The sequence below is a fragment of the Malaya genurostris genome, chromosome 2 (assembly GCF_030247185.1).
Source record: "Malaya genurostris strain Urasoe2022 chromosome 2, Malgen_1.1, whole genome shotgun sequence".
NCBI lineage: Eukaryota > Metazoa > Arthropoda > Insecta > Diptera > Culicidae > Malaya > Malaya genurostris.
The window spans coordinates 49,097,041-49,123,513 of record NC_080571.1 but is presented as its reverse complement, the minus strand read 5'-3'; the positions used below and the strand labels follow the sequence as shown (position 1 = coordinate 49,123,513).

Sequence of the window (26,473 nt, the reverse complement as noted above, 5' to 3'; positions counted from 1 at the left end):
AAAAAAACACGAACAATGCATACTTTTTTATAGCTTTTTATTGATTTTTTAAAGTTTTTACCTTCATAAAATACGCCTCGTTTAAAACGGATTCCTTTTCGTTTTTTAAATCTTATTCACAGTTTTACATGGTTCTACTATATCTACTACGTTCTGAACTTCACATTCGATTTGGGTGGATTTTGCTGTATACTTACTGGCATTTTATAGCGCCGAAAATAGCCATAGCCTCCGCGTTACAGCAAAATGATATTCTTTGCTATTTGTTGGGCGCATTTAATCAAGCTTTGCGTCAACATTAACTCCACGTGTGAGCAAGTGCTACGATAGGAAACCTAGAGAGGAACCACAATCACTCCGAAACGAAAGTTGTGTCATTTTTTTTTTGGAAAATGCAAATCAAAAAACACTTTTCGCTTTTTTGGTTACACTTTTAAACTTTTTTTTCACAAAACTTTTTAACCTTTTTCCAGGATCATCCTGTTTCTATAACTATAACTACGGCACAATAGGGCAAACGGAAAAATTGGCAAATTTTACTGAAGCATATTTTTTTTTCTTGGTTTCTCTTCTAACTTAGAGGAATTGAGCTGAAACCAGCTGAACCAATTTTCCGCCCGGAGTGGATATTCAAAAGTTTCCTTCTAGTTTTCCATCCTCACGCTCCTAACCCATCCTTGCCTACGTTCTCCACTTCTATAGTTTTAAAGGGATATACAAAATTTGAGATAGAATTCACCTCTTCAAACAAAACGCATCTTTCTTTTCTTGACTTTTTTTTTTGCTTTTTGTTCCTTTATCTTTTTTTTTTTTTTTTTTGACGCCGAACGAACCGTTTCGTTAGGAAATCCGACTTTGAAATCGATTCTGTATTGTACTAGTTAATGCGAATGAAATGTGTACTGTCTTCAAGCATCCGCCAACTTCAACATAATTCAATCCTGCTTCTCGATTTCCTAGCGTCGTTCGTTCAACATTTTTTTTAATTTTTTTGTTTGTTTTTTTTTGTTATTTGACTTTTGCGGTATTTTTAATACTTTTTAGTTGTTTTTCTTTTCCTTTTCTCTTTACACCTCTGCTACGCTTCCTTATACTCGACCGCTTCCTTTCTCTTCGTCTTCACTTCTTCATATAAATTAAATCTAAAAATATACCTTTAATTAGTATTCCGTAAGTTTTGCTTCACTCTTTGTAATAATAATTTAACTTCTTAATTTTTCACAGCCGTGTTTTTTCATCTCTAATATAAATCTTTTTTGTTTTAAAAATGAACCTCCGATAGTGTATTCATTTCGTGTTTGCAAACTTTGTCTTTGTTTTCGCTCTTAGATTATTGTATCTCAGTATCGCATGTACCTCTCTATCCGTTTGATCTACATTTCGACGGTTAGTTTCTATATATATGTTACTTTAGGATCTTTCAGTTTCCTCTTTAGTCCTTGCTTTTGAGTATAAAGCTAGAAAGAGTATTTCATTTACAACTACCAAGATCAAGGGAGCTAATACTAGAGCAAAATATGATGAATGTTTAACCGAACTGTTGATAATTACTGGCTGCTATGCGGGGGAGAGATTCGTTCTAAGCAGTTTTCGAGTATTACGTTTCCTTTGTTGGTCCCCTCACATTGAGCATCTGTGCTTCTTTCTCCTATAGTAAAATAACTTTCCACGTATCTAGGCGTATGCGTATGCGAGTGTAAATGTACAAGAAGATAACGAAAAACCGATGGCACAAGAAAAAAAAAACGTAATAACTAATAACGAGATCATTTCATGATAGAACTCACGATGGGAAGTTGTTCCCCAATCGAGAGGTAACCTGCCTTACAAATCTACTGACTTAAAATCTCGAACTCACACAAACGCTCGGTCACACGCACACAACTTGACTGGCGGTAAAATGAACACATTCGACCATACTTGACTGGTTTTAATGCCTTTTTTAGTTTCGTTTGCTTGCAGCTAAAGTACGTGCCAGCTCGTAGAGCTTTCGTCATTTGACAAGTGGTGAAGAAATCGGCTGCTGTGCCTGATATGTGTGTGAATGTGTGAGTGTGTGAGTACACCGCTGTGCTGATGGTTCGTTACAAATTGCGTCCACTTCGGCAGGTTAGGGCCATCACACATCACCACTCTTTGAACGTGCCTCTCTAAACTCTAATAGTAAAGTCAGTCTTTTGAAGCTCACCTCCAGATGCCCGGCAAACACAGGAAAACCAGTTAACCAGCACAGACTGCAACCGATTCGAGCAACGGTATCTCCCGGGACAGTGATCATGATGTGAGCGATAGGGCGGAAGCCACCGGTATGAACAGCGGTTCGCACTCGAAGATCGCATTGAGATCATTGGTATCCTTCAGTCGTCGCCAGCAGGTGGAGAAAACGGACTTGATTTGTTCGAAAATCTCCGCATCGAACACCGACCGTGCCGTGTTGGTCAAATCGAACGGCTCTGTGAAAGATTGCGACAAAAAAAATGATTCAATCTAGAGTATTCAACAGCTACTGAGGGGATGTACGAACCTTCTATGCACAGCTGACGCCAGTGGTGGGGATCGTTCTTGTAACTGCGTGCCACACGAGCACTTTCGATCGGAATAACTGATGCCGTCCGGACCGATATGGCGTAATGCGTGTAGCTGGAAAGAAAATAATAATTATGAAATGATTAATTGATTCTCGAAAGGAACAGCACAAGTTGAAATGTCAGTAGTTAGTAGAATTTCGTTTATTTCATAGACAACCTTTCGTCAGTTGTCAGTTTTGATACAGGTGATTTATTTTGGTCGAGGTTTGGAAGGTACCAGTTCGGTTCACAATTTAGTAATATTTTTAAATAGTCGATAAAGTTCTTGACTAGCTAGAGCTCTTCAAGTTAATTTGAAAACTTTTCGGGAAATTTTGAACAAATTTCCTGTTTTCTTATCTTTAGTAGCTTTTTGCACTTAAACCCGTTCGTATGTTGCTTGATAGTGTTTATCGTCAATCCTCTTCACACAGCTTCTTTCTTAAAAGGCACAAAAACCTCTTCCACAGCTCTACGATCCACATCAATAATACCAATGTCGTCCGCAAAACCAAGCAGCATATGTTGCTTTCGAGCGCTATATTGAATAACAAACTTGAAGCGCGTCGTCTTGCTTCAATCCATCCAACGCCACGAAAGTATCGGATGACATACCAGGGTGATCCCAAAATATTGGCACCCTTATATACATTAGAGCCATGAAAAACAACGTGTGTTGTCGTTTACATCACTTATACCATTATATCTCCGGAACCAAAAATCACAGCCATTTGATCTTCGAACTTGATCAATGGCTCGCTGGTACCTCTCAAACGAGCATAGGTTTGTTAAAATCGGTCCAGCCATCTCTGAAAAAATTGAGCGCGTAAAAATACAACGCGTTTTGTAGGTTACGTCACTTATACAATCATATCTCCGTAACCGAAAGTCACAGCCATTTGATCTTTGAACTTGCTCCTGAACCCCTCACCACAGTCGAGCCATTGCAGCCAGCGTTCTCCAGCCGTCTTGTTCCTGTGTATGGGTGTGATGAAGGAGTTTTCCGAACATTTCTCCACGGCAAGTATTGTCTTTTCCCTTTGCATCCAAGTCCTGATCTTGTACGCGCTTGTAGATGTCAGCCCCTCGTTGGAAACCTTTTGCTGCCCAGCACCATTGATGCGCGTGATTTATCGTTAGATGTTGGACTGGGAAGCAACATAGTTAGCATCATGGAAGCCCCCGATGCGTTCCCCACAGTCGAGCCACTGCAGCCAGCGATCGTCAGCCGTCCCGGTCCTGTGGGCGGAAACGAAAAGGGAATCTTCCAAACCACCAGAAATGGCAAGTACTCATCTGCATTGAACGGTTCTAGAACTGATTCTATCCCCGTTTCCAGTCTTCCATCGCAAGTCCGATCAAATAACTCCAATCTGCAGATTTAATACCAAAACGTCGGTGATATGAACTCATGTGTCGACGAGTATTTGTTAACAAGTTCAAACGATTGTTTGACATCATCGCTCTTACCGAAACTGATCGAATCAACGCCTGGAAGTCTTGTCGAGCAATTGTGGATCAGTGTCAAGCTCACCGAGTTCACACTCTTCCTCTGCGTTGTCTATCTTCCACCTGATCGATGTCGTGAACTTGCTCTAATCAATACTCACTTAGAGTCACTTCATGAAATTTTTTCAACTCACGCGCGTCCTATCGACGAAATTGAAGACTTCAATTTTCCTGGAATTAAATGACAAGGTAGTTCCGGGGGATTCTTTTTCGCTGATCCGACGCTTTCAATATTGCATGTTGGAATTACGACCTTGCTCGACGATTATAGTGTCAACTAACTTCGCCAATCGAATCCTGTTGCAAACGAAAACGACCGAATGCTGGATCTATGCCTCTTGAGCAGAGCAGATGTTGCACCTATAATTAGTGCCTCACCGTTCCCTTTGGTCAAATCTGTTCGACATCACTTGCCACTTCATATTGTGCTCAACTCTAATCTTCTACCAGATGGCTACAACACGACCAACATCATCAGCTGTAATTTTAATAAAGCCTGACTACACTAAAATGACCGACTTTCTAATGCATATTGACTGGGAGGAAATTCTCGACAATGATGATGTCAACACTGCTGTACAAACGTTCTCTAACCAAAACGATTCAAACGGCTGTCCCTGCATCCACCATGGCAGACCACCGTAGTGAAACAACTGAAAACGACTAAAAGAACCGCCCTAAAACGGTATTCAAAACATGAAGGATACGCACTGCGTAATCAATATGTGCAGATCAATCAATTATACAGGAAAACTGTCAAGCGTTGCCATGTCAACTACTTGAAAAATGTACAACGGAAATTGAAATCCAATCCGAAGGCTTTTTGGAAACACGTGAACGAGCAAAATAAGGAGTCAGAGTTACCTTCAATAATGAAGTTTGGAGAGTTTACTGGTTCGTGTAAGCGGGAAATCTGCCAGCTTTTTTCGGAAAAATTTTCTCGTGCCTTTACAAACGAAACCTTAAGCCCGCAACAAATTACACTCGCCGCGCTTAACGTTCCAGAATCTAATAATTCTTTAAATCTCATTCATATTGACGAGGATTCGATTCGGACGGCAATCGCATGCATGGAGTCGTCTACCTCCTCTGGCCCTGACGGTTTACCGGCAGTTATATTGAAAAATTGCTCGACTGGTTTAATTGCTCCCCTTTGTCGACTATTTCGGACGTCGCTCTCTAAAGAAGTTTTTCCCAACTTATGGAAATCTTCTTTTATATTTCCAGTGTATAAGAAAGGTGATAAAAAAGACGTGAACAATTACCGTGGCATCACATCGCTTAGTGCAGTTACAAAACTTTGAAAAGGTTATTCTGACGCCGATTTTCAACCACTGCACTGCAACAGACCCTGTCAGCCTCGAGCGAAGTCAATCTTCAGTTCAGCAACGCCATCGCACGGCATCACATTCAACTTATCATGTCAATTGTATGGGTGCGCAATCCTGCTATTTTGGCGCGCACGAATTTGACATTTTTCTCCCCTACTTCTATGTATAAGATTCGATGCGGGCTCGTCTGGGGGCAGCTTGTTGAAATTTGGTCGACCATTACGTTCTCGAAGAAGAAAGAGTCATTTTATTTTGATTACTTTCTGGAAGGATCCCCGATAGTTAGAACGACGTGTGTTAAAGACCTTGGTGTCTTTCTCGATGAGCAACTGACATTCAAGCAACACATCAGCTATATCGTTTCTAAAGCTTCTCGTAACCTAGGATTTGTAATGAGGATGGCTAAACATTTTACAGACGTGTACTGTTTAAAATCTCCGTTTTGTTCACTTGTTTGTTCATCCCTGGAGTACTGTTCTGTCGTTTGGAATCCTCACTACATAAACGGATCTCATAGAATCGAATCGATACAACGCAGATTCATTCGCTTCGCTTCGAAAGTCGCGGGTTACTAATCAGTCTCGATACACTGAAAGTTCGTCGAGATGTTGCACGTGCTTTATTGATACCGGATATTTTGACCGATAGGAGCAACAGTGCATTTCTTCGACTTCCTTTACGACGAATAAACTACGGTGCAAACAATGCTATTATTGGCTTGCAGAGATCAATCAATCGCACACACACACACACGCGCGCGCACACCCAAACACACACACTCTTTCTCTCTCTCTCTCTCTCTCACACACACACACAACTTTCCGATTTCGTCGAACTGAGTCGAATGGTATATAACACTATGGGTCTCCGAGGCTCCGTTCGTATTTATAGCCCCATGGTAGGGCTGATTTGTGGAAAATCTCCCATTCTTGCTCTCTTTTCGTTCAATTTTTCGTTAATGCAAACAACCAGCAGCTGGATGACGCAGTCGCTCTTGTCCTGCGAACGTTCTGCAGAGATGCCGGATTAACCATTTCAAAATTGCAAAATTTAGTAAATCCGAAAAAATGTCTACAGGTTTCAATTTCTCTCGAAAATATGATACGCTAAACTGATTTGGCGATCAAAAAACAAGTCTGTAAATTTTGACGAAAGGCTGCGAAAAACTCGATTCCACAAGTCTGCAACAAACAGTGTCTATATAAGAGCCGGAGCCTTATATTCGCCATTGACTGAAAAGCAAAGTAGTACTACGATCCTACTGACACACAGGTCGTGTCCCGGACATATGATAACTAGCTTGTAAGACTAGCGCCGTATGCATTTAACCACCAACGCCATTGACTGAAGCGCCAGTTGATTAATTCTGGGTGTAGTTCCACTGTCTTGGCATTCTTTTACTCGTTTCGGGGAAAAATTAAAGAAAATCCTTAAACAGGGAAAAAGTAATCGTTAGACTCTCGTGTTGTGAAATTTTGAAAATGCACCCAGATGATAATAGTAAATAAAGACGTAATTTTCTAAAAACTGCCCTGGTTCCGCGGACCACAGGTTGGGAATAGCTGCTCTAAATCATAAGCACCACGAGTCGTAAAAAGCGAGAATATTTATAATGTGATTAGTCAGGTGATCGGCTTAATTTAAATTGTTTTCAAAACTTATTTCGCTGTTGAATCACGAAACGTTTTGAAAAAAACTCTGAAATTTATTATACGTTCTTGATTCATTCAAAACTGAGAACCGGATAGTCCACATCTCCATGAACATGAACAGTATTCATGTCCGTCATATCGATATTGAATGAATTTCGTGGCCAGCAGTTAAAAGCAAACAAAAAATGTACATAAACAATACTCACTCGAAATTGGCATAGTACTCCAGAAACTGCAGGAACAGTTCTCCCAAGGACTGTGAATTATCATTCTTGTATGGTTCCACCGTTTCCGTCAGATCCAGGTTGCTGAAGTCCGACATTCGCTGTAAAGATTCGCAAACCTTTTAAACGTTTACAGTAGGATGGGGTCCACATCGGTTAGCGCGCCTTAACTTACCACAAATTTATCCGGGTGCATCGCATGCAGGCACGGCAGGATCGGAGGACTGACCCCATACTGAAGAAAGTGAATCACCATCAGTACCAGCGAGTAGCTCGAGATTGTCATGTTCTTTGCATCGTTGATGTTGTGATGTTGAGCCCACATTTTGACGACCAGCGTCAACGGGCGGACACGCCAGTCCACTACAGAAATTACGAGAATGTTGAAACTACTGACGATGGAAACGAAATGAATAACTTACTCTGCGAATAACAATACAACAAATGAGTATTTCGAATGCCGACGCTGTTGTTGTAATTCAAATCGACAACGATCGAATTCGTCGTATCTCGAAATCGTAATATTGGAACCTTGGCCTGAATGACACTGAACTCCTCGAAGTAGGTACTGATGTTCATGAAGTAATTTTTCAACTGTCCCAGCTGGAAGAGAGCTTCTCCTCGCATATCAAATGGCACGGTATTAGACCGGCAGACCAAACACATATCCACGTCGGAGCTGTCACAAGCAAATCCGGAAATTGTACTGCCTACCAGATACAGACTGAACCGAGGAAAGGCTTTCCGGATGCACATGAACAGATACCTCCAGAGATGGATTTTCTGCACAAACTTATGCTGCGTTTGCTGAGCACCGGCAAACTTTTTCCAAATGGCAGTCGACAGTGGAGCCCACTTACTACCGGGAGGCGCCAGATCCTCTGGTGGCGCAACTAACTCTACAAGGTGAGATCGTGCCAGGAATCGATCGGCAGGTGTATGAAAATTGCTGCTACCCTCACTCAGTGGTAGTGGCGGCGGTGGTAACGATGCTGGTGGCGGTTGTGAAACTGCTGCACTGGCCGAAGCCGTAGTCGCTGTAGATACCGGTACCGTGAGGGGCCTATGTTGACTCCAGACCGGGGTACTTTTCCGATTGAGCGTTAAAGATGTGGATGAAGACGACGATGATGACGACGTCGACGTTGACGTTGCCGCTGGCACCGACGGACTCAGTGGTTGAGACTGAGTTTGAGTTTGGGCTTGCTTCTGTTGCTGCTGCTGCTGAGACGGCGGATAACTGGTCTCGGTGGATGCATTCGTCGTGCTCGATGACGGTCGACTCGGTTTGCTTGGAGCAGTAAACGACACCGGGGATGATCGACCGGAATAGCTAAAATAAGATGTAATAAAAGTGGGTTTTGACGACCGTGCATTCCGACTGAACTCCACCTACTTACCGTCTTTTCGGATGTCCGCTCTGCATCGAGTAGATCTCGTTGGGCGGCACCGTGGACGGTGGGGCGCTGCTGTAACCACTACTGCTACCGTTGCTAGCGGTGCTACAGTTGCTTACGTTGGAATTGGCGGACGAGCTTCCAGTCCCGGTATGCAGTGACAGTTCCAATGAACTATTACTTCCGTAAAGCCCATTCTGGTGTGGTTGATGGCCCGGATGAGATTGCGGTTGATGTTGTTGTTGCTGCTGCTGCTGCTGCTGTTGCTGGTGCTGAATAAGCTGAGTTCCGGTAAATAACTCGCTAAACATTGGCATAGACTGGGTCCCGATGAGAGACCGAGCCGTACCAACGGGTGAGCCGGGTGGATTCGGACTGGTGCCACCACTGACGGTTCCCAAGTTTTGATGAGACCCGTGATAGCTTTGACTACGTAGGAAAAAATCTGCCACCTGCGGAGTTGTTGCCGTTGATGTGCTGATTGGGGGGAACGCTGCCGACGACGAAACACCTGAGGAAGTGGACGAGGAAGACCGATAAACCTGACCACCGTTGGTGTACTTGCGGTGACGATACGTGTGACTTTTGTAACTGGAGGAATGTGACGAGTCAGACTCATAGCCGGGTCCTGTTCCGCAGTTTAGCTCCAGACTAAGATTTTGCGAAACCGATGAGGAAACGGCGGATGAATCAGTCGACGGAATAGAAGCCATCGATGACGAAGACGACGATGAACTAGGGACCGTACATTTTTTAAGATTCCTCACAATCTCCTCGATACCACTGTCCGATTTTTCGTCCTGATGCGAAGTAAGCGTGTTTTCCACTTCTGCCGGTTCTCTCGTATCAATGGCCGGACTTTCCGACTGGGGACTCGGTGTGGGTGATCGACTCACACTATGCTGACTACCCGGAACACTGTAACCCCTATCGTACCCCCTAATATAAACCAAATTTCGTACGTGCTCCTGTTGGTGACCTTGATGATGATCGTACTGCTGCTGGTGTCCATTGTTGTGGTGATTGCTGTAGTAGTGATAGCTCTTTCGGTAGCCATGATTAAAACCGGAGTTTCTGTTCCCGTACTTGCCATGCATCATGTTCACCTTTTTACCGCTGTGCCAATTGTTGTTCCAGGATCGTTTACCCATGGGAGGAGGGTTTCCGCTGTAATTGAAAGTAAAAACATTTGAACACATTGAATTTTGTTACGTTAAGTTACTCGGGAGCTCTCACCTTCCTCCATGCTGTTGCGCGGAATGTCCACCTCGACCGTAGTTTCGATTATGGTGCTGGTAATTATTGTTATGGTGATGATTCTGATGATCGCCCTGACAGTAGTTCGGCTGATGCTGGTGCTGATGCTGCTGCTGCGGCTGTTGCTGAGTCGGATGATTATGATGTAGATGATGTTGATGATTTTGCGAATAACAATAGGCTAATCCCGTATCGCTTGAGGTGCCACCGTTTGTAGTGCCACCATTTGTACTACTTCCTAAATGATCCGGAATGCCGAAACTAGTATACGCAGAATCACCACCACCGTTGGCCGTTTGAACCAGCATGTCATCGTAGTAGTTATGGAAGTGCTTCTGAAGATGTTGACGGGGTTGCTGCTGTAACTGCTGATGAATTATTTGCTGCGGTTGGTGCAACTGTTGGTTGAAATTGGTATAATTAAAATGCGGACTTCCACGAAAAATGGCGGATGCAGTTGCTGTTGAGGATGGATTTCCTGATTGACTAGTTCCGGTAGTGGTGGACATTCGCATGCCAACGTAATGCAAAAAATCCAAACTGTAATGCGGAGGCGTTGTGGGAGGTATCTGCTGCTGTTGCTGTTGTTGTTGTTGTTGCTGCTGCTGCTGCTGTTGCTGCCCATACTGAGCTGAACCATGCAGCTGATGATGCGGAAGCGCGGAATGATTATGGGAGATGTGATGTGTCGGTGGTGATGTGATAAAATTTTCCAGCTTCATCGGATTCCTCAACTTGCCCTGCAACAGGGCAATCGGATCCAACGGGGTACCGACCAAGGGATTGACATGAGGAAGCAACACTTTGCCGGCATTGGCATTTGAGGAAGTTCTGGTGCCTCCGTTACCGTTATGCTTGGTCACCGAGGTCACCGAGGTTGACAACGTACTGGATGCGGATGATGCCACCACTGGAACCGTGGATAATGGTTGCGAGGTGACCATTGCTGATGATACTGATGATGACGATGTACCCAAGGATGGCGGAACCATCGTTCCCATGGACGATGAGAGCGGTGGTGAATGGGCTGCCGCTGTCGGGTGGCGATGATTCGAACTAAAGCCTCCGCCAGCGTTCAGCAACTTGTGAAGAAGAGGAGAGGGAACACATGGATGTACGATTAAATTCCTGCGGGAGCGCCGGAAGCGTTTCTCTGGTTTCGGCTGGTTCATTGCACTATATGAGTATGGAACGATGAGGATCGGGGATAGGAAGCGTAAACACACAAACAGCCTGGCCTAAGAACTTCTAATTCGGTTTCCCTTATTTTTCGATAAGTTGTTATCTAACATTATTATTTTTTTCGACTTCGTTTTTCCCTCACAGTGACAGATGGATTCTACGGAAGCGTAGCCTACCGCGATTGCAATATTCAGTTACTGACGAATCTGAAAACGACTCTACTACCGGTGCTCGACAATGCGAAACCATATACAAATTCAAATATACAATAATAATTGACTCGATCCATAGTTGAGAATGGAAAAAACCTTTACCATTAGAGAATGAGATATAAAGTGCTTTAGTTGGTCGTATGCTAATCTATCGCGACACTCACATGAGTCGAATGAATTCGTATAAAAACTGTGAAGATCCAAGTGTGCCACGTTTAATGAAAAACCTGCATCAGGATATGAAAGCCTCAAATTTGTTTACTTACTGAGTCGATAAATGTTCTGCCCTCATGAAAATCTTCGGTTATTTTCAGTACTAATTGAACGACTAAAGTTTCTGCTACAAGTTCATACAAAGAATTAAAAGGCAATCGTTCCTGTAATTCGATTGTCTACAAAATGGACAATCTGCAAATGAAAGCCATACTTTGTACATCTTTCTATTATTATGAAGCCATTATAGAAATTTTCCTCAAGTTTCCAATATGAATCGAAAGTTAGTGGATTTGGTTTGAGAGTTATGCGAAGAACCAAGCGTCAAACATTAAAAAAAACAATATGGTAATATTTGAAAAAAAAAGTAAAGGATAAACTATCATTTGCAGTTAGGTCCTTTTGTCGTGGAATAATAGAATTTTTCTTGGTGAATGAGCAAGTGACAGTTTCTATTTGTTTACATTCTCGTTAGAGTGACTATAATCAGAGTGGCGACAGCTGTTCGTTTGGAATGACAGCTCCCAGTTCCAAACGAGCAAACGACCTGTCAATTCAATGTAAAGCTAATGGAATGTTTTGAATTGTTGCCAAAATTACGGATGAGATGTCGTCACTCTGGTTATAGGCACTCTAATTCTCGTATAATTATGGGTGAACGAACAAAATTTAAATTGGTTTTCCTGTACTGAACGGAAGTGAAATAGTTTTGTAATTTGTAAGAACACACTGTTTATTCGTTCTGGTAGTTTTTCTAATGTCATTTTTGCTTGATGCCAAATCTAACCCAGTTTAAACTCTAACTGCTGTCAAACCGGTTTTTGAAGCCAGTTTTGAACCTATGTTCAACGTTGTTGAACTGGAAATCAAGTCAGTTTCGAACCTGGTTTTATATATCAGGTTTGCTCGAACCCTCGTTGCTAAGTGCGAAATCAACACAGTTTTATGAAAAGTGTTTGTTTGATGAAACTACCCTGGGTCAGTTTCAGTTTTCTCAAGCAAAAACGACATAAGTATTTGGGAGTGTTTTCGAGTGTTTTACCCGCTGCGTTGATCGACAAGTTTCCAGTTGCTAGCCCTGCTACTAAACGTCGTTGTGAAGGGGTATTCAAGGCAAGCAGTTCATTTAAGGGTGCAATATTTTGGATATCCATCTTCTGTTTTCATTCCAGCGTTAGTAAAGAGATGGTCGAAAAACTAACGAAAGAAGGATTGAATTGCAACGACGAAATTTCGGTCATCCCGCTGGTGAAAAAGGGCATGGACGTCAAAACCCTGAACTTTATTTCCTTCAATGTTGTTCAATCCTGACACATGGCCTCAAGACGTCCTCTTTCGTGAGTTTGACGACAACCGAAAGCAGATAAGAATGACCGTAGTATGCCTGTGAGTATGGACCAGCAAAGAATATCTGGATCGTATTTTCACTCTTGACAAAACCACTGACGTTATGAGCTTGCAAAAATCTTAGCCACTGCAGTCAGCGTGATCCAGCCGTTCTGGTCCTATGTGAGGATCAGAGTTAATAACATTGACTCAAAATAGACGAAAATGACGACAAATTAATGTCACTCTCAGCTTCACTTGCAAACTATGAGAACGAAATCAATGTCGTCAATTACATAAGCGGAACAGTAGTTTCAAAATTGTGTGCTTTCTTTCATTTGCTCTTTCAGTCATTTGCTGTTTTCAGTGAAAATCCCATAGTATGCAGTGTCGGTATTCAACCGAAGCTTTGCGAATCGAAAATGACAGAAAAAGGTTTCACAATGACTTTTACCTGTTGGTGCTCGAATTTGTAGTAGTTTTGGTTTCCAAAGAAGTTCTGGGATGTAATTACTTCGATTTGTCATGTGTTAGTCACTCTTTATAGCCAAGCGTCACAGATTTTCAATACATCGATGAAAGAATGAGAATTGAAATTCTGCTGATGCTCCCTGCAGACGTTAGTTTGGTTTCGTATTGTCATAAAGGAAAGAGTGATGTTGGCAATTATACTCTCTCATTTTTTCAATGAGAAACGAAAATGCTTCATCTCTCTTCGTTTGTTCTGGTGTCGGTCATTTACAAATGAGACAGTAAGATATTGAAAATCGGTACTAACATGTGAATAGGGCATATCGTGCGATATGCCCTTTTGAAAGTTACGAAAAATAATGCTCATTACTCAAGTTTTAAACATGAAATTCAAGCATATTGCGCACAATTTTGTAGATTGGGCTTCTATCAAAGAGATTATATCGATTATTGTGTTAATGAAGGTTGTAGAGCCGAGCAATGAGCATTATATTTTGTAACATTCACAAGGGCCTATCGCACGATATGCCCTAATCACATGTTACTACCGAAATGAGGTTGTTGGATTATTTTTTTTCCATGGATAATGTGTGACAATTTTAAGCTCTGGTGAGGATGTGATGAAGGAGTAAGCCAAATACTTCTCACGGCAAGTATTGTCTCTTCTCTTTGCATCCAAGTCCTGATCTTACTCGTGCTTGTAGATGTCAGCTCATCGTTGGAATCCCTTGGCCGTTCAGCACCTTTGATGCGCGTGATTCATCGATAGATGTTGTACTGAGACGCAGCATAGTTAGCATCATGAAAGCCACCGATGCGTTACCCACAGTTGAGCCACTGCAGCCAGCGATCGTCAGCCGTCACGATCCTGTGCGCGGAACTTCCAAACCACCACAATTGGCAAGTACTAATCTGCATTGAACGGTTCTAGTACTGATCCAATCCCCGTTTCTAGTTTTCCATCGCAAGTCCGATCAAGTAATTCCAATCTGCAGTTTTACTACCAAAACGTCAGTGGTATGAACTCGTGTGTGAACGAGTATTTGTTGGCAAGTTCAGACGATTGTTTCGACATCATCGCTCTTACCGAAACTTTATTCGGTGAAAAAACGCTTTCCGCCCAGGAGTTCGAGGCCAGTTACGAATTTTTTCGCACCGATCGCAGTCCTCTTAACAGTCCGAAAACTATCGGAGGCGAAGTGCTTCTGCGGTACACAGATGTTCCGAAGCGTAGTTAATCGAATCTATACCTGGGAGTCGTATCGAACAATTGTTGATCAGTATCAAGCTTGCCGAGTTTACATTCCATGTTGGCAATACAACTTTGCTCGACTGTTATAGCGTCAACTTACTTCGCCAATCGAATTCTGTTGGAAACGAAAACGACCGAATGTTGGATCTATGCTTCCTCAGCAGAGCAGATGTCGTACCCATAATTAGTTCGTCACCGTTCCCTTTGGTCAAAAATCTAATCGACATCACCCGCCACTTCATATTGTGCTCAACTCTAATCTTTTACCGGATAGCTACCACACACTTGTGGGATTTTAGTTTAGTTAAAGCGACGAAATATTATTTAATTAATGTTATCTTGTATTTCTGTAGTTACTCTAAGTATGTCCATTTCTTACTGACTGAAGAACAAATAACTTCTTTTGGTATGTGTACAATCGAGACTGACGAGGAGTGCGCTAAACTAGAATGCCCTCACATAACCCCCTCCAGTTAAACCATGAATCTGATGCAATGTCCAGATAGTGTGACTTTTGTTTTACTATTTGACGGTTGATCCTCCTTCTTTAATAAAAACGCTAATTTTATACGGTAGATTGAGACACGTCGTGTCTTTCCGTTTATAATCAGATCGAAGAATTTTGTGTCACGTTTTACCACTTTAAATGGCCCTTTATACGGTTTTTGAAGATTTTTTTACTAAATCGGTACGCAAGAACACGTAGTCGCAGTCCTCCAATGCCCGATGGATGAATACTTTTGATTTGGTATGGTACGATGTATCGATTGATTCAACCGTGTCACTTCGGTCAGATTGATGAGAAGAAGCGTCGGAAAATTCGCCTGGAATACACAATTGTTGTCCATAGACTAATTTCTATCTGTTCAACAGTGCATGAAATCGGCGTAACTCTTTTAGTTTCACTGGAAAATCGTATTCACGTATTGCTTTTACGGGATCTGGAAGCGGAAAAATTCCTTCACCACTAACTAGGTGAACAAGGCTGCTGCTGGGCAAATCTGCGTTTTTTCAAATTGATTACTAAACCATTTTCGCGTAAACGTTCGAAGACGATCCATACGTGAGCCTTGTGCTCATCAGCGCTTGAAGCTGCAATGCAGATATCGTCGATGAAACAGACAACAAAATCTTGTTAATGAGCAAAGGAAAGAATTTGGTTTGCCATCACAAATGCAATTCGGAGATCGTATTGGTTCGACTACTCAAGAAATTTGCCAGCTTTTCTCGGAAAGGTTCGCAAGTGTTTTCTCTTGCGATTTTCTATCTCCGCAGGAAATAGCACGCGCCGCGAATAATGTTCCTGTATCCAATTATGCTTTGAACTCGATCAATATAGACGAGGAATCAATACAAACGGCAATCGTTGGTATGAAGGCTTCCACCTCTGCAGGCCCAGACGCCATACCAGCAATCATCTTAAGCAATGTTCAACCGGGTTAATTGCCCTCCTTTGCCGTTTATTCAATATGTCACTAGCTACGGGAGTATTCCCCAACTTATGGAAAGCTTCATTCATGTTTCCGGTCTACTAGAAAGGAGACAAAAGAGATATAAACAACTACCGTGGTATAACTTGTAAAGGCACTATCCCCAAGCTGTTCGAAAAAGTAATACTGACTCCAATTTTCAATCATTGCAAGCAGTATATCGATGGTTCCCAACATGGGTTTATGCCTAAGCGTTCCACAACCACCAATCTATTATCCTTTACATCTTACGTGACCAACGCCATGTCAAATGGTTTTCAGACGGACGTAATCTATAGCGATCTTTCCCTCGCCTTCGATAAAATTAACCATGACATCACCATAGCAAAACTGGATCGACTTGGTTTTGGTACAAACGTCCTTCGATGGATACAATCATATCTCAGGAATCGTCATCTTGTGGTTAAAATTGACGATTGTGCTTCGGAAGAGTTTGTTGCAACATCTGGAATTCCGCAGGGGAGCCATCTCGGCCCTTTGATCTTCTTGCTTTACTTTAACGACGTTAATTTTTCTCTGGAAGGACCGCGCATATCTTTTGCAGATGACCTCATCATCTACCGTGTTATTCGCACCTCAGAGGATGCCATTGTCCATTCTTCTTCGGAACGCAGTGTAATAAACTGACCTAACAACTGCTAGAGGGACAACAGATTCCAAGCTCGGACATAATTTGGAATTCTTTTTTTGCAGCCTCTAGTTCGTCAGGAGGTAGACGCCTGGGTTTCAAAGTGACCTGGGAGCCTTAAGTCATAATATGGTGTTTCACTTGTCTTTCCTGTACTGCTAGTCGCATCGTTGATGAAAGAGTTATTTGTCGATACTCGGGCAGAAGGTCTCGAAAGGCATGATCGGAATAAACAGCTGTAACTCCAAAAATGATTGTTTTTAATTTGGTTTTGTTGTCAATTAGGCAGCGGTTTTTGAGATCGACGACCAATCCGAACGAGGCCAGGAAATCTGCTCCTATGATAGCAGTGCTCACATCCGCAACCATGAAATTCAAACAAAATCTTCGGTGTAGTACTAACTCAGTAGAGACGAAGCGTGTCTGGTGTGTCTGCATGACCGTACCATTTACGTCATGGAGTCGAAACGGTGAAGATCCTTTTATACGATCGTTCTTCGAAGCAGGAATTATTGAAACATCGGAGCCGGTATCAATCAGAAAACGGATGTTATTGGATGCGTCGTGAATGTGGAGATGGCGTGTTACTAAGGGAGCGCCCACCCTCGCCGCTTCAGATGGACGGATATTTAGTTTTAAGAAAACGAGCATGGCTCTGTTGAGCTTTCTAAACTTCAGGTGATACCAACAAAATCCAACATTTGCTTCCGTACTACGACGGGAACGCGGTGAGGATCGTCCGCGCATGCTCGGTGCTTCCAGGTGACGTATTTCGGCGGTAAGACTAGCGATTTGTTCTTGCAGACTGTTGTAATCTAAGGGTTTGGAAACGGACGTTAAGGCAATGAAAGAACCAAATGCCTTTTGCATTTTATCTGTCATCTCTGTCAACTTAAAACTGCAGCATACTGCTTAAAATCTATGTAGTGCTCACTTGTTCATTCAACCCTGGAGTACTGTTCTTTCGTTTGGAATCGCTACCTAAACGGTTGTCCTAGAATCGAATCGATACAACGCGCTTCGTTCTTCGGCGCTTACCGTGAAACAATCCTCACCAACTACCAAGCTACAGAAGTCGCGAGCTACTCGTCGTTCTCGATACACTATAAGATCTACGAGATGTTGCAGATGTTTTGACCGACAAGATTGACTGCCCTGCTTTGCTCCGCGAAATTGATATCAACGTCCAACCCCGTACTATTCGCAACCGTGCATTTCTTCGACTTCCTTTATGAAAAACTAACAACGGTGCTAACAATGCTATTATGTATTGGATTGCAGAGATCGTTCAATCGCGTATCATTAAAATACTTATAATTTTTTGTATATTACTAGTAATTATCATTTGCACCATATCGTGTCCGTTGATTATACCTAAATAAATAAATAAACTCAGATATCGTCTTGGAACGCTTGAGCGACTTAATAATCAATAGAAAAGAAAATAAACAAAGACGAACTGTCACTTGCTTGAACGACCGTTGACCGAGATTCAACTGATGCGATCTTATTGGAAAGCTAACGGGAATAAAAATATTGTTGAAACATACATGTTTTGTTATCGTTTTCGGCACTCATATTTAGTTGATAAGAAATGGAATGGAATAGTGCATTAATTTGGAAAAACTTCACAATGCTTACGCAAACATCGACTAACATTCGTCACACATTTGCCGATGCACACAGGAAGAGGACAATAGATTGAACACAGGGAGTTAAAACCGACAACACACCAGATGAAACACGTACTTTTGCATGAAATAATGAACTACTAGCTTACCTTTTTGTTGCTTTTAACGGCATTGAGTGGTCCTCCGGTAGACCTAGTTTCCCCTCCACCGACGGTCGCAACCGACGGTGACGGTGACTTAATTCTCGGTGCTTCGTTCTGCTGCTCACCGACGGTAGTAGTGCTGCTGCTTTGGTTAGACTCGTTGGTCGCTACCGTAGTAGCTACTTTTCTCGAGTTTTGTGCTTCCATTACCGGTGCCGATTCAGTCTCTTTCGGAAGCACTGCGGTGGTGAGGGCGGCCGCCGCCGCAATCATTAACGGATATTCATTCTTCTTGCCATGCTTACCACTGTTACTACTAGTACTAATACTACAACTATTAATGGTACTGTTATCGCTAGTATTGCTGCTAACATTGCTTGGAGCACTTGTAGAAGCAGTACTGCTGCTTTCGCTGTTAGCTTTGGCAATTTCTTTGCCAGCATTCTTTGAAGGGGCGTCGCAAGTACCTCGTGCACCAAACTCGCTCTTAACTGGAGCCTGAGAACTAGGGGCAATCTTGACGTTCCAAGCCTTCAAACTGTTGAATATATTCTGCTGTTCTTGGCGTTTCCGATTTGGAGAGTGGATCCGATGACTCTTCCGTCGGTTGATACTGTTCAGTGAAGAAATCGCCGACGGACCGACCGTAGTCTGTTGAATCTTGGAAACATTCGTCGGAGCGACCGTGATTGTTTTACTGTTACATTTCTTGGTGCAACTCACGGTTCCACTTCCGGGGCCATTCGTTTGTGGTAGGGTTTCTTCCTTTCCGGAGTTTCCATTCTGGGACGGAACGATGTTTTCCGCATTCTGGCGGTCCTTAGCCGTGACTGACTTGGCACCGGTGGCAGAAACAGCGGATAACAGATTGCCCTTGACACTGGTCTGCCCGGTCGAATGTAACACGACGGGCGGATGCATTTTCTTGCCAGACATTAAGTCTTCTGCTTGTTGTTCGGAAGAGCTCCGATTGCGACTATATTCGCCAGTTTAGTTACTCGATACCTGAGCCGTTCTTCGGGTCTGCTATTTTTGTGCCTCGCAAGCGGAATATTTTCGGAGCATACTGCCTCACTTAACCAATAAGGAGTTGAACAGGGGTTTGGGCGAATAAATAGAAAATAAATAAATAAATATTCCTTTTAAAACTATAAATATAACAGCATCCGATTAAGGACAAGCCTGATAGTTTGGCCCAAATCGATTTCGAGCCCCGTGAAATGGTAGCTTTAGGCTCAGCAGCCAAACTACCAGTAGGTTGATGAAATTGTTCAGCTCTTAATATTGTCTGGATCTACCGTGTAACCTTTCCACTGAGGGAATGTGATCTTATACTTGCTGCTGAGATGGTTAGTCCCTTACTCTAAATCGATTGCATTGCTTTTTGCGGGGCTGAATCAGCTGACAACTGTAGTTTTTGCTCTTCACGAATGATAGTCCTTCGTCGACATTAGTTACGTTCTGTAAAACCCACTGTTGGGGAGCTGGCCGTTCCAGCAAGTACCAAACATATTACTCCTGAAACGAGGAACGAAAGATCATTTCTTTCAATTTCACATTTAAAAAAATGGGGTGAAGGTTCTTACTCATAATGCTTAACTTTTAATAGTGCACATATCTGTCAAACTACAAATTTAGGTAAATGGTGCATACCACCATCAAGCAAACCGCTTATCGCCGACATTGGATTAGGAGGTACATCACATTTAGCTCATCTATATTCAACATATCAGTAATAATTGACAAAATGGTACCCGCATAGGCACAAACCTGCTAATTGACCAAGTTCGGGAGCAATTTCACACACAATCTTTTAACGAAAGTGAAACTATTACACAATACTCGATAATAAGGGCGGGACCTGTTATATTTTCTCTGTATCAGAAATCTGTCCGGAGTCCAACCTAACCTAATCCACATCAACGACGGTGGGCAAGTTATTTCAACAATGTCCTTTTAAAGACACAATATACTGCACATCGACACACAGACGGAAAAATGTCTTCCATTCTCAAGCAAGAGCTTTTTGTCTATTGTTGCACACACACGCTTACCTATTCTAGAGTTTTTTTTTCTCGATTTTCTTTGCCTTTAACGCACCGATTGTTAAACATTACCCATTCTTTTAACAACCATCGATAGTTATTACGCCTGCACTGGGTATGCTCGTTGCCAATAGAACAATGTCCTCTACGATTAACCAGGATAAATTCCAAATCCAGAACCAAAAACACTAGGCGAAAAATCCTCCAAAACTGAATATCGCTTCTTTTTCGCAGCTTCGCGCTCTTCACGACCCTGCTCTCTCACCGATTAGCACTTAATACGCGATTCTTCTTTTATCGGCGGTCCGCTTCCTCGCACTGTACCGTACAGAGTCTTGTACATAGGATTCTCCGCGAGTATCGTCTCTCAACAACCAAATTTCTCTCTCTCTCTCGATACAATGTTTGAGCCGCGGTTCTACATGCATGCTGTTCTCTCACTTCAAAATGCATCCACTCAGATTTTTTTCAACGGCGGCGCGTCTTAGATCAGTGCTACCAGATTGACAAATACCTGGTAACTACGCCCCAGTGAATTTTATTGGGACGATCACAATAGCACAATATCGTTCCGATTGTAGTGTTGTGATCGGGCCGTCATCAGGTAATTCTGCACCATTTGCGTTAATCGCGTAAATTCAAGAGCATATAATATTATGATTGCGAAGATTTAGGGGTTATAAGTTGCAAAATAATCAGTTTGTGCGAAAAGCACATATTCATTTTTATTTTTTCGCGTTTCGCCTTCGGCTCGTCAGTGCCTCAAGCAGTTCAAATTGAACAGCCATCTCCACCTAGCAGCTCAATTTAAACCGCCTAACGAAGTCCAAAAGCTAAGTCATTCCGAAAGCGTGCTGAAATGCATCGGCATTTGTTTTTGTTTCGATTATAGAGGTTTTAAAGTGAAAGTGATTCACCTCTTCGAATTTGCATATTAGACTTTTTACACCCTTGCAGCAATGATTGAAACTAAGAGAAAGCTGAACTAGAATTCAAAACCGTCGGGGTACTTCGTTATGAAATCAAACATCATATCAATTGATTTTCAAAGAAGGGCGAATCTTACAAAAGTAAACAAATCGAGCTTCGCTTTTCTACAAATAAATGCCGATAATACCAAACACAAACAATAATACCCCTAAGACCCACAAAAGTGGATCACAATGTTTTGGTTCAACAAATGATCAATCTAGCCCAGCCAATTCTTCTATTAAGTCTTGACAAGTGTAAATTACCGAAAATGTTTTTTGCTAGCAACTGTATTAGATGTTGCTATGGTACTTAGTTTTCGTTTGTTTATAGGTCTATAATAAATGCAAAGTTTATTGATAAACCTAATCCAAAAGCAAAGAAATATGTAATTTAGTATATGTGATTTAGTTATTATTTCTATTGCTAATGTGTTTGTTTATTTCATAGAAATGGAATCATTTGTGTAGAATATATCATTCAATGAAATAAAGAGATCAGGGAATATTTCAAAATCACAAAAGTCTTGACCTGTTTGTCTAGCAGCAATCAAATTCATGCTTACGTTGAGTTAATAAAGATCGCGTCGAAAATAGTTCGGAACAAAGAAGTTGATTGGTAACCAGCATATATGAATTTTGAATATAATTTAAATGTCATTCTAGAGGAAAGGGTAAAACTTCAATCAATATGTGTCATAGCCTTATGAAGTAAATTTTCAATAATTCACTTTGTATACCTAGAATGACGAAAAAGTGAAAATTCACCAACCACAGATTGAGTGAAAACTTTTATAAAAGAACTAGAAATGCTGAAAAAACTATATATTAAAAATCATCTAATATTAAGAAAACAATAAGTTGATAGATATCAGTCTTAATTCACGTTTATTTTTTGTTTAGTGAATAGCTTCGATCCTTTTAAGTAGCACTCAATAGACAGATGAAATTTGTCTTTACTCTCGTTTCTCCCGACATGTAAATTTGTATCAGGAGGAGAGAAGGTGTCAACCGATCGGTATTACCGGTTGACAAAATGAGTGTGCACGCCCAATTTCTTAGGAAATAATGGAAATTTAATGACACAAACATCTGAAAATTTTCACTATAACTTTCCTCGAATTATTCAATTTAATTCACGTAGCAAACTTGTACTAAGACTATATAATCAACCAATATCAATAAAATGCCAATCTGTAATATGGGTTTCGCCACAAAGATATTTTAATAATATTTTTACAATTTATGTCGATTTTGAAGCAATAATTCCAAGTCTCTTCTCCTGGGCTTTAATGGACATAATGCTTGTCTCTGTCTAATTCCAATCAATACGTCGTTATTCAGAGTAAGGGTGACTTTTCAAAGGAGCTAAGGACCGTGTACATAACAATCATCGGACCGTGGTACAGTTATGTCGTTTTTTTATATTTTACTTCATGGTTTACTGGAAAAACCTTGACTACGAAGAGAATTCGAAGTTGGCTTGAAGTTCTGAATTTTAATTCATAACAGCACTCTTCTTATAAATTAAGATTTAGAACCTATTCAGTTTCGTCCCATTTTCCCAAAATTGAAATTCTGTATATAATCTCGTGGTCTTGTTTCCGGAACGCCTTTACTTGATTTTTTCAGTTTTAGTAAGTATATCAATAATATATTCCTGGATGTTTTATTTTCATTTCAATTTATAAATATACGCAATATTCTGATCAAGATTTTGTAATGTTTTCCCGCTGAATTTAAACATCTATCTAATTTTTTTCTTCGCTTCTTTCAATATTAGCGTACAAAAACGCTCGTACCAGTGCTACACTTTTTCTGCACCGATACCTCTGGTGTAGCACTCATTAAAAGTTTGATGTAGCTCTGTGCAATGGAATCGTTAATTCTCGATTGAATTTTCATTAGGGCGTATAAGCAAGTGACAGTTTCTCTTTAATCACTCTCTCTTTCGATTATTGTGATGTGATTAAAAAGATTTTCTTCGATATCATTATTCTGTTTGAAAGTCGAAAGTTTCGGGTATCATTTCATGCAAAGAGTTGAGTGATAAACGTGGAAACTGCTTGGTAATTAATAGAAGAGAAAGTAAACAAAGAGAAACTGTCACTTGTTTATACGCCCTAATGAAAAATCAACCGAGAATTGTAGTCAATGGTTACAGTTTATGTTTTCGTCATTTTTGTTCGTTTATTCATGCCTCAGTAGCACTGCACAGGTTCGCATGATACATTATTGAGACGTTTGTCGTTTTTGCAAGGAATAATGAACAAAATAATCGGAATGCATTTTGTATTGCCGACAATTAGGAAATTTTAACATTCCGACCGTCCCACGACAAAAGGGCCTAACTGCAAATGACAGTTTCTCTTTGTTTACTCTTTCTTTCACTCTTCGCAAAACTTTCAAGGTAAAACTACAACCTTTCCATTTTATAATGGAAACTTTAGAGAATTTGCAATAATGGCTCCGTAATAATCAAAAGAAAAGGTAAACAAAGAGAGGCTCTCATTTACGGTTAGGCCCTTTTGTCGTGGGACTATCGATTTCATTATTGATGGGGCAGCCTCTACTGTCAAATGACAGTTCGTTCGCAACGTGTCAACAATCGAATGGTTGTTGTTTTAATTTTGGATTCCAAAAGCAGACGAGAATTTTTTTACCGTCCCGGAACATTCCTAGCAATTATTTCTACTTATTCCTAATTCTGTTGACTTCCAAACCTTTGTTAAAGCACTATTACAAAGACTGCGAATTAAATTTGCTAAGCGATGTCGTAAGTACACAATATTTTAGCGATTGTTCCATATGTACATTCACTGTTTCAATTCACCTTTCAATCCAGATCGAAAGTAACTTTCAAAATCACACTAACATCGGATCCGAAGCTGCCGTTCAAAGTGTAAGCTATTAAAGTGAAATGAATGACTTAGAAAACTAATTCGCATTGTTTACTGTTTCTCAAATAGACTAAGCGTCCCGGAAGCTACTCCGTTTACTGCCGTGTTAAAATTTGCAGCTGAAGAATTTAGGGTACCGCCAGCAACCAGTGCCATTATAACCGACGATGGAATAGGAATCAATCCACAGCAAACAGCAGGCAATGTTTTTCTGAAGCACGGTTCGGAGCTGCGACTGATTCCTCGGGATCGCGTCGGTATTCAATCATGAGGATAGACTTGATGTAGATAAACTAGTTTCGAAGTATTCCATTTTCTATGGTAATCTGTTTTCTGTTGAAAAGTAATTTTGAGGTTGCAATTTAGCAATTTTCTGTATATCTGTCCTAAGAAAATTTCTTTGCAAGTGGGACAGATAGCTGAATATTTGTGATATAATTGCATACATGAAATAAATTCAAATTTTCGAAGGATTTTTTTTTAATTTTAGATGCGAGCGTGTCAAAGTGTAAAGCACACCGGACGTTACCGCTCTCGGAAATGTTTGAGCTTGTAAATTGAAGTGATTTGTTGATATTTCATACTTAAGTTAATAAAACGAATATCTGTGCTTTTGTTTTCCTTTATAAGTAATAAATAACAAATATAGTACTTGAGTTTTACTTCAGGCTCCTAGCACAGTTCTTATTTTATTCTACACTAGAAGTGGTTCGGGTTAGGCGAAAAATAAAGGTCGGGTCGGGTTCAGGTAAAATATTAACACCCCTATTCTGAATTTTTGATCTAGTACGGTTAGGGTTCGAGGAAAAAATTAAGTAGTATCCTCCAAAACTTTCTGAAAAATATTGTTTAAGGTTCAGAAAAAGTTCAGAGAGCAAGCTATTTATGTTTTTCTCAAGAAATAAATACTATGATTTGAAAACATAAGAATTCGGCAAACAATTTTATCATGCATGTGCTCCACTAGAGTGCCTATAACCAGAGTGACGACATCTCCGTAATTTTGGCAACAATTCAAAACATTCCATTAGCTTTACATTGAATTGACAGGTCGTTTGCTCGTTTGGAACTGGGAGCTGTCATTCCAAACGAACAGCTGTCGCCACTCTGATTATAGTCACTCTATGTTCCACTATAACTTGCCGCAAATATATTTCCGTTGATGGTTTCTCATATAGAAAAGATACGCATTCACTGTGAAAACCGATTCTGTTTTGATCCGAAGGCCGAGTGTCATATACCATTTGAATTAGTAAGAAGAGATCGCAAAATATGTGTGTGTAAGTGCAAAAAATATGTGCTCAGTTGCAGTTGCAGTTCTATTATTATTAGAAAAACAAGCGTCGAAACTTGGTCGAAACGCTACATGCGTCGTAACTATGACAATGTTTGTTTATGTAGAATTAGTCTTAAATTGCAATATGAAAGAAATCGCGGTATTTTGCTGCATATCGATTAGATATTGAAACAGGAAAGTAAGAATCAATTAGAATTATTACTATATTTTTATCTTACGAGGCATCAAAGTGAAGTGAAGTAACAAAATATTGTGTGCGGTATGTTTATAACCTTCCAAACTTGTGATTTTTGCCATGGAATTTTACCGTCGTCTTCTAATGTTTATTGACGCTTACTAACGAAGGGTCAACAAAATTGCATTATTACCAAGTTCACTGTTTCGCGGGTACTGATCCACCATGTTTTGATGGAGTGTATGGGACATTGTAATCTTGAGTTTATCTTTGGCCTCACACTAAACAGATTTATACAAATATCGCTCCTTGATTCTGGAAACGCATACAGGGCAATCTTTTTAGTTCTTTTCACTGAGAAACACGTTTTTAACAGGTTCTTTTCACTGAGAAACACGTTTTTTTAATCAATTTTCAATTTTTAATTTGCAGTCGCAAAACAAAACAAACCACCGGCAGCTGTCAAAGATGAACTTGATTCATCGGCAGTTCGTTTGTGTCGTCATCGTGTAAAACCTAATTACGGAATGATAAGTGAAAACATTTCAATTTCACAAATATTTTGATGCCGTAAAAACGAATAAATTACTTTGAACTCGCAAC

The 26,473-nt window shown here is 40.9% G+C and overlaps 2 protein-coding genes across 9 annotated transcripts; one reads left to right on the top strand and one right to left on the bottom strand.

Moving 5' to 3' along the window:
• Positions 1-20: 20 nt before the first annotated feature.
• Positions 21-20,837, bottom strand: LOC131427231 (poly(A) RNA polymerase gld-2 homolog B-like). 6 transcript variants are annotated; one of them, XM_058590235.1, is made up of 10 exons: positions 20,256-20,837; positions 20,072-20,200; positions 18,492-20,003; positions 9,917-11,019; positions 8,684-9,847; positions 7,706-8,616; positions 7,459-7,646; positions 7,266-7,402; positions 2,525-2,640; positions 21-2,453 (listed from the first exon to the last, which is right to left on the bottom strand). In XM_058590235.1, the coding sequence occupies exons 3-10, from the start codon at positions 19,419-19,421 to the stop codon at positions 2,275-2,277; spliced, it is 4,728 nt and encodes a 1,575-aa protein (XP_058446218.1). In that variant the 5' UTR covers positions 19,422-20,003; positions 20,072-20,200; positions 20,256-20,837; the 3' UTR covers positions 21-2,274. The 6 variants fall into 6 exon arrangements, with proteins under 6 accessions (XP_058446218.1, XP_058446220.1, XP_058446217.1 ...); XM_058590237.1 differs by lacking the exon at positions 20,072-20,200; XM_058590234.1 differs by lacking the exon at positions 20,072-20,200 and having other exon boundaries at positions 20,540-20,837.
• Positions 20,838-24,088: 3,251 nt separating this feature from the next.
• On the top strand, positions 24,089-25,046 carry LOC131427425 (ubiquitin-fold modifier 1). 3 transcript variants are annotated; one of them, XR_009229269.1, is made up of 4 exons: positions 24,089-24,274; positions 24,344-24,400; positions 24,468-24,719; positions 24,889-25,046. XR_009229269.1 is itself a non-coding variant. In XM_058590594.1 (3 exons), exons 1-3 carry the CDS (start codon positions 24,270-24,272, stop codon positions 24,667-24,669), a joined length of 264 nt encoding a protein of 87 aa, XP_058446577.1. In that variant the 5' UTR covers positions 24,089-24,269; the 3' UTR covers positions 24,670-25,046. The 3 variants fall into 3 exon arrangements, 1 of the variants encoding a protein (XP_058446577.1); XR_009229270.1 differs by having other exon boundaries at positions 24,468-24,741; XM_058590594.1 differs by having other exon boundaries at positions 24,468-25,046.
• The last annotated feature ends 1,427 nt before the right edge of the window (positions 25,047-26,473 follow it).

Bases quoted from the DNA above. Each gene is read 5' to 3' on its own strand.
- LOC131427425 (XM_058590594.1), top strand. The intron at 24,401-24,467 runs GTAAGCTATTAA...TTTCTCAAATAG, and splicing joins CCGAAGCTGCCGTTCAAAGT to ACTAAGCGTCCCGGAAGCTA.
- LOC131427231 (XM_058590235.1), bottom strand. From the start codon at position 19,421: ATGTCTGGCAAGAAAATGCATCCGCCCGTCGTGTTACATTCGACCGGG. The intron at 11,020-18,491 runs GTAAGCTAGTAG...CTTCTTCACAAG, and splicing joins CCGTTAAAAGCAACAAAAAG to TTGCTGAACGCTGGCGGAGG. The intron at 7,403-7,458 runs GTAAGTTAAGGC...AACGTTTAAAAG, and splicing joins TGCACCCGGATAAATTTGTG to GTTTGCGAATCTTTACAGCG.